The sequence below is a fragment of the Urocitellus parryii genome, chromosome 10 (assembly GCF_045843805.1).
Source record: "Urocitellus parryii isolate mUroPar1 chromosome 10, mUroPar1.hap1, whole genome shotgun sequence".
In the NCBI taxonomy this organism is placed as follows: domain Eukaryota; kingdom Metazoa; phylum Chordata; class Mammalia; order Rodentia; family Sciuridae; genus Urocitellus; species Urocitellus parryii.
Genome location: NC_135540.1, coordinates 136,393,373 through 136,406,039, shown reverse-complemented (window position 1 = coordinate 136,406,039; position 12,667 = coordinate 136,393,373). Strand labels below are relative to the sequence as shown.

Below are 12,667 nucleotides of genomic sequence, written 5' to 3'. Positions count from 1 at the left end.
GTCATCTCAGTTAAAACAACTTCAGCATTCCAGATGCTTGCATTGAAAATCCTCACACTATATTGCCCCTTCTCCCCTTTACTGAACAACCGATCCATGAGAAAATCCATCAGTTGTACCTTTAAAATATAAATAAAAGCCAGCCACTTCTCCCCACTTCTCTTATGATCACCCTGGCCTATGCCACTATTATTTCTCGCCTAGCTTATGTCAAAAGCCTCCGATCTGATTCTCATGCTTTTACTCCGAAACACTACAGTATATTCTCAAGACAAAAACTATCTAATCCTTTTCAAATATGAATCAAATCATTTCACTTTGCTCAAAACCCTCAGTAACTTTCCATCTCAAAGTAAAAGCCAAAGCTCTTAAGCAGCCTACAAAGTCTTTATTGATCCTTCACTCTATATAGCTTAACCTCATTTATGCTACTCCTTTAAGTTCTTATTCCCTATATATAACTACACACAGGCACACACAGTTACACACACACACATATATATGCATACACACACACAAACATGCGTGTATTTCTTTGGAATTCCTGGGAGAAAAAACAACAAAATATTGCACAAAAATCTTTACAACTATCATTTCCCCTCTTCTTATACAACTCACCTCCCATTTACCTATGTAGCACTCTTCCACTTGTGTGCTCTCTCTCCTTTATACCTTTGCTCAAATGTCACCTTCTCAGGCTTTCCTGACTACCACATTTAATATCTTAATACAAGCTAAGCACAGTGGCACGTGCTTGTAATCCCAGTGACTCAGGAGGCTGAGGCAGGAGGATCACAATCTTGAAGCCAGCCTGGGCAATTTAGTAAGACTGTGTCTCAAAATAAAATGAAAAAGAGTGGGGATGTAGTTAAGTGGTTAGATTGACCTTGGGTTCAAACCTAGTATCGCAGAAAAAAAAGTAAATAAATAAAATCTTAATAGCATCCTCCATACTTTCTTTCTTCTCCCTTTCCTGCTTTATCTATCTCTTATTATCAAACCCCTTTTCTTTCTTTCTTTCTTTCTTCCCTATCTTCACTGGAACATACAGCAAGATGAGGGCAGGAATATTCATCTGTTCACTTCTATAGTGAATACCCAGACTGATATGTGCTCAAATATTTATTAAACAAATGAATGGAAAGAAAATAATAAGAAATAAACAAATAACATACCTGCCAATCTGCTTTATTCACACTGCAAAACTAGACAACAACAAGGCTAGGGAGGTAGCTCAATGATACAGTGCATTTCTAGCATGTACAAAGCCCTGGTTCAACCTCCAACACCATAAAAAAAAAAAAAAAAAACTTAAGTATTCATTTGAAAATTTAGAAAAGGATGACACATAAAATGGACACTTAAAATTTAAATTCTAATTCAAGAACAATTTTAAGTTAAAAAATGCTATTTTTACTACCTCCAAAAACACCCTAAAGTTGGCCATATTTCTAAGGTATGCCTGGCAAATAGTAAGAATTCAATAACTCTTAGGTAGATTTCTTACTATTACTATTATTAAATGCACTTATCCATGTACATAGAAATTTGAATTTTTAATGATCTAATAATTGAAGAAGCCAAAGAAATCTTCGAAAAGACAACAGGTTTAGCCTACATATGAAGTTAAAATAAAACTCTCCTAAAACTATATAGCAACTATTATGTCCCATTCAGTAATCTTATAACTAAACAGTTTGGGTCATCAAATTTTAGGAGTGAAAAATAATTAGGAATATCCAGTACAACTCCCTCATTTTATATATAAGGAAGACCTTAGTGGTTAAGCGAATTGTCCAAGTTCATATAGCTAAATAAAAAGACAATATCAAGAGAAAAGCTGAATTTTTCTGATACACAGTCTAGTATTCTTTTAAATTATATTGTATCTGTTCTAAATTACCAAAAATACAGTTGAAGGAAACTACTAAAGGGACTTAAATTATGTTAAAGAAAATGTCAAACCCCTTTTCACAAGGAAATCTGATATTGTAACTCTGCTTTTAGTATAACCTTTATCTATAATAATTAATTTCTTCTACAATTGAAAATCAGAGATGAACCATAAAAGAAACAAAGTCAATTATGATTCCTTAACATTTAATAGGCCTTCTCCATTGTGAAGAAGAGAAGACAGAATAAATTACATATAGTTATAGGACTCCCCCAAAACCAAAGAAAACAAAAACTGTAATACTTCTTAGGCTAAATAAATTACAGTACTATCAAAATTGCTTGAGGTAAGCTATTCAAAGTAACTGCAAAATAATGAAATAAGATCATTGCAGCTGGGTGCAGTGGCACATGCCTGTAATCACAACGGCTTGGAAGGCTGAGGCAGGAGGATCTAGAGTTCAAAGCCAACCTCAGCAAAAGCAAAGCACTAAGCAACTCAATGAACACTGTCTCTAAATAAAATACAAAACAGGGCTGGAGATGTGGCTCAGTGGTCAAGTGTCCCTGAGTCCAATCCCTGGTACCAAATAAAAAACAAACAAACAATCAGGTAAACAACTATCGGGTAAAACTATCAGTTTTTGATTAATGTTGTGAACAGCTCTCATTTGACATTTTCTTCCCAAGCAATTGTCACTCACACTACCAGTATGAAGGCAAGCTTATTCTTACGATTTGGAGGTACTATTCAACCAATAAAACTTAAAATACTATCAACATGTCATGAAAATAAAATAGGAGTGTGAATAATCATAATCGTGTAGGAGAACACCTTTGTGTGTATATTAAAAAACTTTCTCTCCTGGTATGTAGAAATGCTTTCTGTATCTTCCAGTAAGTAAATAACCACAGCTGTTCGAAAAATTTACATGTCAAGAGAAGAAACAGTAAAGAAGCAGCAACAGTAACATTAGTTTCATCTGAAATACACACTTGGGCTGGTTCTTCAGGATTACTACTATCTGAACCAAAAAAGAAGCAAAGGATTAAAAGAAATAGGGGAGGGGGCAAGATGTGTGAATTTCAACCATATAAACAGAATAAATGTTTCAAATCCTCAAAAGAATTGTTTACGCTTTATAAATTACAGCTCTCTTAAATTTTAACAATGACTTTTTCACCTTGGTATAATAGTGTAGGTGATTCCTTCAAGATAAGAATCAAATTAAACATTACCTATTCAAATGTACATTTCTGCTCTCTAGAGGAAATAAGAACTTTTGTAGACTCAAAAGAGCTACAGTACAGGCAAACATTTTTACATAAATTCCAATGAAATTTTCAAATTTGACACTAACCATTTTTTATATTCTTCTATTACTAAGAAAAAAAAGAAAGTTTTTAAAAGTCTTGTGTTGATTTTAAGAAGAACATCAGTAAAATCTTCAACTTAAAATTTACTTGTTTTACTAGAATATTCCCACTGAGTCCAGGGAACACAACTTAGAGGGTACATTAAAATGTAACCTTTAAACCTCCCAATGTAAAACATCACTTCCTGCGCAGAGATAGTTCTCCAAGAACAATCAATCACTGTTAAGAAGAATATACATTCCACATTGTTAATTAGTGTTGATGCACTCTTCTCTATGCCCTCATCTGTCAGGAAGATTGTTTAAAATTCTGAGTTATTAGTCTTTATTTGGGAAAGGATCTGGTTAATATCTTTAAGAGTAGAAATCATTCATCCATCCACTCTATACTGGAGCACGATAATTCCTACACCCAATACAAGTTACTGATAACCACCACCCCTTCACTAACTACACAGCTATAAATCAGAAAGAGGGCAGCTCCTATGCAACCCCTGTTAATTCTGTTTACAATCTATCCAACTGAGAATGTTAGCTAGCCCGGGAAGAAACTGGCTGATGGATCAGATAGTAGAAAGGCGTAACAGATTAAAGATAGAAAAATAACAAAATGACAAATTAAAACGCCAAGTGGTTATAAAACATGGACTGAATTTAAAATTAATATTTGAAAATTAACATTCCTAAATTTTCATTTCATTTTATACCCTTGCCTGAAACACTGGAGAAAAATTTAAACTGTACTTCAGTGCAGATCGTGGTTTTCTTTTAATTAAACATAAAATTAAAACTACGTAAAGTAAAAATGGTAGAGGTTTCTATTATGTAAGTCACAAGTTAGGAAAAAGAAGCAAATTTCCTAATTTTTTTGTATTTATTTAACCTAAAATCAGAATGTAAAATTTCTGACATTTTATTTCAAACACTAGCCAACATAATACAACTAGGATGTATTTCCTAAGAAATCCCACTGACATTATTCATCAGGGTGGAATTCAGTGGAACAGTTAGGTCTGAAGGCCATCTAATAGATTCCCTATATCTAAATATGTATTTTCCTGGTTAGGAAAACATTTTCTCCGAATAACACACCCTGGGCCATAAACACTTCTAATTTCAACAGAGTCTTCATGAAAAGGCTTTTATCCATTCATTCGGTATTCACTCATTCAGGCACTGTTCTCAGTGATGAAGTCCTTAGCTTTCATAAAGCTTAAATCTGTTAGTGGAAAAAGGCAGACAAGAAATAATGACAGATGGCAATGAGACTATACGGAAAACTGAAACATAATGACCTGAAATAAAGGATTATGTGGGGCTCCTGTACTGAATGGTCAAAGAAGGCAACTTTAAAAAGATGACATTTAAAATGAGATGAAATGACCTATGGAGCTAGCGAAAATCAAGGGAAAAGCATTTCAAGCAGAAAAAATTCTAGTACAGATTAACTTGGAATGTTTTAGAAACAGGAAAAAAATAGAATAATGAGTCTTCAGCATACAGTGGGCAAGAAAACATGTAGAAAATGAGGTCTGAGAGACAGGGAAGGACCAGATCATGTATACCCAGCAAAACTGGATAAAGAATCTGGATTCAGGGCTGGGGATGTGGCTCACGCGGTAGCGCACTCGCCTGGCATGCGTGCGACCCGGGTTCGATCCTCAGCACAACATACAAACAAAGATGTTGTGTCCACCAAAAACTAAAAAATAAATATTAAAATTCTCTCTCTCTCTCTCTCTCTCTCTCTCTCTTTAAAAAAACAATCTAGATTTCACTGGAAGTATGATAAGAAAATACTAAGGGTTTTGAGCAAAAGAATCATATAATTTGATTTGTCACTTGACAACTGAGTCATAGAAGAACAAAGTTAGGAGCAGGAAGACTAGTTAGGGGAATACTGTAATAGTTTACATGAGCAGTGACAGTGGTATGTTAAGCCATGGCCAAGTTCATCCATGAAGAGCCCTTAAGAGGACATAAATTAAATATCTAGAGGCTCTGCAGTTGAAGTGAGAGTGAGCCAAAACTGGAATAGAATGACTTTCACAGCCAGGAAATTAGATAGATTCTGCTCCCTGCCTTGTGCCTCCTTGCATAATTTGGTTTATGTGGTAATATAATGGTTTACAGGTGCTTATGCAACTGAAGTTATGGCCTTTCAGACATCTCACTCTACATGGAGTGGCCAAGATCACTAAATGTCAGCTGAATTTCTGTGACAGGCACAGAATAAAGCAGATGAGCTACATTCTTTCTTGTTTTGAAATTTACCTACCAGGAATTTCTTTTTTAACTCATTATAAGCAAAAGTATGAGCTTCCATAAAAATTTGAACATAAATGTATTTATTAATCTTGATAATTAGAGCAAAAGAAAGGCAGTCACCTTTTAAGAAAACTTTATGATGACAAAGAAAAAGAATAAAAGTAATACCTAGGATGGCAGACTCTAATCATTCCTTTAAAACTCTCCCTGGCTCAATCTTTGAGCAAATTAACAATAGCTAGCTTAATACACATGGACGGCACTCAAAAATGTTTGTTGAGTGATTGGACCTACTCAGCTCATAATATGTTAACTATCAACCCCAGGATGGGGACGGGGACAAGGAATAAGACAAAAGGAAATTCTCTATGAACCATTTCTTCCCAGCCAGTTATTTAAAACATCTATTTTATTTTATTGACCATAAAAATGTTTATCTTAATTGAGCAAAAGTAGGGTGTCCTTGCCCCCAAAAAAACATTTAAAGAAAAAAAAGAAAAATATTGGAAGGCATGATGATGATGGTATTACAGCATTGTGATTAAAATGGACTAATAATAGTGCCTCCTCATAGGATGGTTGTGAGATTAAAGTACTCTGCATGGGTCCTGGTATACAGTAAGAGGTTAATAACTAGCAGCTGTTGTTTTTGTTAACATCATAACTGTTACACAGTACCTGAAGAGTTGGGTTTTTCCCCTTTGTTTGCCATGCAGGGGATCAAACCCAGGGTCTTATAAAAAAATTTTTTTAATTTAAAACATCTATGTTAGCTCTACTAATTTATAACTTGTGATCATTCAATTGAAGCTGAGTATACTCAGCATTTTTAAAGGCTATCCTAATAGCCTTTAAATAATAACTAATACTTATTAGGCATTTATTATGCATAAGACCACAGATTGGTGCTTTTCATATATACCTCGTTTAATCTTTAAACCAACTTTATCAAACAGAAACTATTACTCTAATTTTAAGATGAGGGAAATTAAGGCACAGAAATGTAAAGCAACTTCTCTGATGTCATACTTCTGTTAAGTAAACAAGTTGTATTTGTAAATAAAATATAAGTCCAAACCCTGTGATCTTAACCACTACTCAATACTTTAAAACCTTAAATTATACAAAAGCAATGCCATTAACTAATATCTGACAGATTTTCAGAATATAGACTAAAATTAACTTGTTTTAATCATTAAATACTTTTCATTGTTATACATTGAAATAATGCACTAATTGTCAATCATTCTGTCCATTTTTCTTTTTAAATTAAATAAAAATTTTTATTCATTATGCTGCTGAAAACACTCCACTTCATATTTATTATCAAAAACTCAATAATCTTTTCTTTATGGGATCTGGGTCAACACCGAAGTACATCATACACAAAAAAGTTTGTTCATTTCTTACAAACAAATCCCTTCCTCTAGTGCCTACATCATTAACTTATTCTAGTTAATCCATTTTTAAATAAAAAATTTTTAACTACACACAATCAGATAGTGCACTAATCTCTAAGATATATGAAGCACTAAAAAATCTTAACACCAAAAAAAACCAAATAACCCAATCAATAAATGGGCCAAGGAACTGAACAGACACTTCTTAGCAGATGATATACAATCAATCAACAAATACATGAAAAAAAAGTTCAACATCTCTAGCAATTAGAGAAATGCAAGTCAAAACTACCCCAAGATTTCACCTCACTCCAGTCAGAATGGCAGCTATTAAGAACACAAACTAAGTGTTGGCGAGAATGTGGGGGAAAAGGCACACTCATACATTCATTGCTGGTGAGACTGCAAAATGGTGCAGCCAATATGGAAAGCAGTATGGAGAATCCTTGGAAAACTAGGATGGAACCACCATTTGACCCAGCTATCTCACTCCTCAGTTTATACCCCAAAGACCTAAAAACAGCATACTACAGTGACGCAGCCACAACAATGTTTACAGCAGAGCAATTCACAATAGGTAAACTGTGGAACCAACCTAGATGTCCTTCAACAGACGAATGGATAAAGGAACTGTGGTATATATACACAATGGAATATTACTCAGCATTAAAAAAGAATAAAATCATGGCATTTGCAGGTAAATGAATGGAACTGGAGAATATAATGCTAAGTGAAATTAGTCAATCCCAAAATATCAAATACAGAATGTTTTCTCTGATTTAAGGATACTGATTCATAATGTAGTTGGTGGGGTGGGGGGAGGATTAGATGAACTCTAGATAGGGTAAAGGGGAGGGAAGGAAAGGGAGGGGCATGGGGGCAGGAAAGATGGTGAAATGAGATAGACATCAAAGTACATGTATGAAGACATGAATGGTGTGACTCTACTTTGTGTACAACCAAAGATATGAAAAATTGTGCTCTATATGTATAATATGAACTGTAATGCATTCTGCTGTCATATATAATAAATTAAAATTTAAAAATAAAAAACCTTAAATGTTTCATTTTTAAAAAATTCATCTTTATATCAGACTACCCTCTATCCTCAATTCAAGTTTAGTATTTGATATAAAAAGCGAATAATCTTATAACTTACTAAATATAAGCTCATTGCATGGAAAAAGTTCACACACACACACACACACACACACACACAAACACACACATACACTCCTTCTACTAACTTTCGCTAAAAGCTCACTACTGCTGTTAATATTTTAACAGACTATATATATTTCTTTTCAATATTTGTTTTCTATTTAAGTTGCAAAAAACGGGATACAAAGTTAAAAAACACATTTAAGCAGATGACTATGTTTCAACGTTGAGAATAATCTAGTTTTAAATGTTTATCATATTTCTGTTGCTTTTCCTTTAGTTAATGTGTGAAGTCTTTGTGAATTTTACTGCTTTTTGGTTTTTTTTAAATATATTTTTAGTTGTAGAAGACACAATACCTTTATTTTATTTTATGCAGTGCTAAGGACTGAACCAGGCCACACGTGCCTGGCAAGTGCTCTACCACTGAGCCCAGCACTAGACCCAATTTACTGCTTTTTAATGTAATTATATTCCCAAAAAGAAAATGAATACATACTACTATATCATACTAATGTAACATCAATTTGAAAACAGAAATCATAAAATATTGAGGAAGCTCAGAGTTAAAGCCCTAATATTCTTAACTGCAGAAAGATCTTTCATTACATGATCACATGAAATTGAGCTAGTGACAGATTATACAGTAAACAATATCCTGGAAAATATTCATCTAGAATCTCTTCATTTTACATGTATAACAGTCTATGTGACTGCATACTCTATGATCTCATTCTGAAAGAGAATATTATAAAAACATGTAAGAAAGTAGTTACAGCGAAGCCAAAAACGGGGAAAAAACCTGACTTTTATACTATTAAATCTCAAGTAAAATATTGTATTAACTTTCTGTAAAAAATCCAAATAACATATAAATGTTTATTCTTAAAACCTGGGCATGGCAACACCAGCCCAGTTCATAGCTCATTTAGTCTGACTTCCTGTCTTTGACAGGGATCAATGGTAGATGCCTCACAAAATAGCATAAACATGTGACAATGTACATAATTATGCCCCACTATACCATTATCTCAGATGGTGGTTAGATTATATTCTGAAAGAAACAAAAATGAATCCCCTCCTCCCTTTATAATTTCCCATAAATGATGGGAAACCCCAATAAAGCATAACTTTCACCATAGTATAAGCCAATGTGTTGGTAACATAACAAACAATTAAGAAATTATCTCCTAAAATGAAAAGTTGAACCCAAAAACAGAACCTAAGATCATCAAAACTAAAGATTTGTAAAGGAAGATTTCAATGAACTGAAAAGCAACTGATTCATTTAAAAATTATTTATATTGGGGCTGGAGATGTGGCTCAGCGGTAGTGCGCTCGCCGGGCATGCGTGCGGCCCGGGTTCGATCCTCAGCACCACATACCAACAAAGATGTTGTGTCTGCCGAGAACTAAAAAATAAATATTAAAAATTCTCTCTCTCTATCTCTCTCTCTCTCTCCTCTCTCACTCTCTCTTAAAAAAAAATTATTTATAAAACTGATGAGGAAATCTGACATACTTTTTTTTAATATCTTTTAGTTGTTGATGGATCTTTATTTTATTTTCTTATTTATATGTGGTACTAGGAATCAAACCCAGTGCCTCACATGGATGAGGCAAGCACTCTACGGCTGAGCTACAACTCCAGCCCCATTGACATAAAACCTTTAAAAACTCAAAAAGTACAATTTCTATCCAGATCATGCCATTTTGTGATATGTAATACTGTTTTCTAGTGAATACTATATATTTTTAACTCTTGAGAGAAATGGCATCCAAGCCTGTTTTGCAATGGTTTTAAATTAAGACTTAGATTTATTAAATGTTCATCTCAGTGTGCACAATCAGCAATGTATAAATCTTGATCTGGTTATTCAGGAAACACTATTTTCTAAACAATTACAGAGAAAAAAATTACTATATTTTCAAAGACCTTTGGAGAAGGTAATTCTCTGGGCAGTATATATGGATATTGAGTTAACAATCCTTGTAGTTAAGAAACAATTCCTGACTTACATCGTCTACTGTACAATTTGAAATTTTTCCTCTCTTTCTGATCTCAAGTAAGTTGGAGAATATCAGGTCATATCTCATATTTCATATCTGAAAGCCTTTATCAATGATTCATTTCCTATGAACCAAATAGCAGTCCTGCACTAATTTTAGTTTTAAAATTTTATATGATATATCTCATAGCCTGAGAAACAGATATCAAAAAATGGCTATCCATAATTTTTACCAAGGACTGCTCCTCTCCTAATATAAAGCACTCTTTCTCAAAAAGAAAGAAAAAACTACAAAACAAAAACCACTGAACAAACCACAAAAATTCTGAAAAGGAAGTTCATAAGTGATTGGAGCAAGAAACAATGCATATAAAATTCTATGCAGACACTGCTTCCTTCTCTAGAACAGAAGATTATTTAACGAAATGTATCTCAAAACCTCAGGGACAGAGCTGAAGCTGCAATGCAATATCATAAACTCTACAGCTGTGTTGCTGTTCTTAATAGTCCATGCTGCTTCCTTAGACCACAGGAAGCCAAAACACACAGAGTCAGGACTGAACTTACCTTCACAGGAATTGACCGAAACCAGCAGAGCAGTTATGAGAGAGCAAGGATCAAAATAGTTATTGAACAGTACATATTCATTACCACACTGTAATGCCTAAATGGGGGATTAAATGCATTTAAAAGATGTTTACTACAATATGATGTACACTATATGGTATACTGTGAATTTCAAAGAACAGATACCATTTATGAAAATAAAGTTATTGAAAAGACTGAACACACTCTTAAGAATTTTCTACTCTGTTTCCAGTTTGGAAACAGCTTCCAAAAAAGTCAAATGTCTTTGTAAGTTCTCAGTTCAGGTGGCTACAACAAAATACCACAGACTAATGGCCTAAACAACCAACATTATTTCTCACAGTTTCAGAGACTGAGAAATCTAAGACCATGGTGCAGTTGACTCAGGGTCTGGTGAAGGCCCTCTTCCTAGTTTACAGACGGCCACCTTCCTGCTATAACCCCACATGGCAGAAAAAGATCACCTCTCTCCTCTCTGTTCCTATAAAGGTATTTATTTCATCTAAGAGGGCTCCATTCTCTTTATTAACCACCCAAGAGCCCCACCTCCAATTTCCATTATGTTAGGGATGTGAGTTTCAAGATATGAATTAGGAGGGGGACACAAATAGTTCACAGCAGCAAACAAACTTTACTATAAATAAGTAGCAAGAACTTACTTTTATTGCCCACCAAAGCAACCAGCGGCTGAGTTTCTGATTCTTCACTCACTTTCTTCACCACAGTATACCAATCTTCTAAATTCTCAAAGCTTTGATAATTTGTAATATCATATACTAAGAGGATTCCCTGTCACAAAAGAGGTACAGAATATTTGTAATGTACTACTTAAAAATATTAATTATGAATATTCTTCAATTATGCTTCAGATATATCAAGTAGAATATAAGAGATAAAAATGCAGAGTTTTTATATATAAACTGACTTTATTATAAATCTTAGCAGATAAATAATACTAAATGTTCTTTCAATATAAATCCAGTAATTAAAATATAATGCAACCCAGGGTATAATTTTATCAAAAGTGATTTTCCTGTTAAGATATGCTTGGCAAATTATAGTAAATAAAATCAGGGCTGGGATTGTGGCTCATCAGTGGAGTGCTCGCCTCGCACGTGCAGGACCCTGGGTTCGATCCTCAGCACCACATAAAAAAATAAATAAGTGAAATAAAGATAATGTGTCCAATTACAACTAAAAAATAAATATTTTAAAAAATAAAAATAAGGGCTGGGGATGTGGCTCAAGCGGTAGCACGCTCGCCTGGCATGCGTGCGGCCCGGGTTCGATCCTCAGCACCACATACCAACAAAGATGTTGTGTCCGCCGAGAACTAAAAAATAAATATTAAAATTTCTCGAAAAAAAAAATAAAAAATAAAAATAAAATAAAATCATATCACACAAAAAGGAAAGGCTGCATGTCTACAGTCCTGTCTCTCATGTTCATGAGGTCAAACATTTAAGCTTTTTAATGAATAACCATCTGTTGCTATTTTTTTTTAAAGTATTTTTTAAAATGGAGATTCCATGACATCCCTTGATAGTCCATTTCAGTGTTTAACACAATTTTCTTTAAATGAAAAGTCGATTTCCTCTTTTGGTCCTCTGTGCATTTGGAGAACAACTTGAGAGTATCTTCCTTATAATAACCCTTCATATACTTGAAGATAGTTAAGTAACTCCTTTACCGTCTGCTTTCCAGAGTAAATAAACCGAGTTCCTTAAACTTCCCTCAAAGGGCCTATTTTCTGTCCCTTTAATCATAGTTGTTGATTCTTCCCAGGACACACTACATATAGTTTTTTGACATCCTCTTTAAAATGAGCAATGTAAAACTGGACATGATACTGTAATAAGAGTCTGAGTAAAGCCAAATATAACAGAGAGATTGCTTCCTGCCTCTTATATATCATATTTCTCTTAATTTATCCCATTATTTTGCAGGGGAAGAATGAAAAGTATATACATAC

At 33.9% G+C, this 12,667-nt stretch overlaps 1 protein-coding gene across 4 annotated transcripts in view; it reads right to left on the bottom strand.

The window, feature by feature from the left end:
- Rab28 (RAB28, member RAS oncogene family) overlaps nt 1-12,667 on the bottom strand; it is an 80,889-nt gene that overhangs the window by 48,197 nt on the left and 20,025 nt on the right. For all 4 annotated transcript variants that reach the window (XM_026403335.2, XM_026403341.2, XM_026403346.2 and 1 more), the window contains exon 4: nt 11,355-11,484. In XM_026403335.2, coding sequence (XP_026259120.1) covers nt 11,355-11,484 — 130 coding nt within the window. The remainder of the gene's footprint in view (nt 1-11,354; nt 11,485-12,667) is intronic.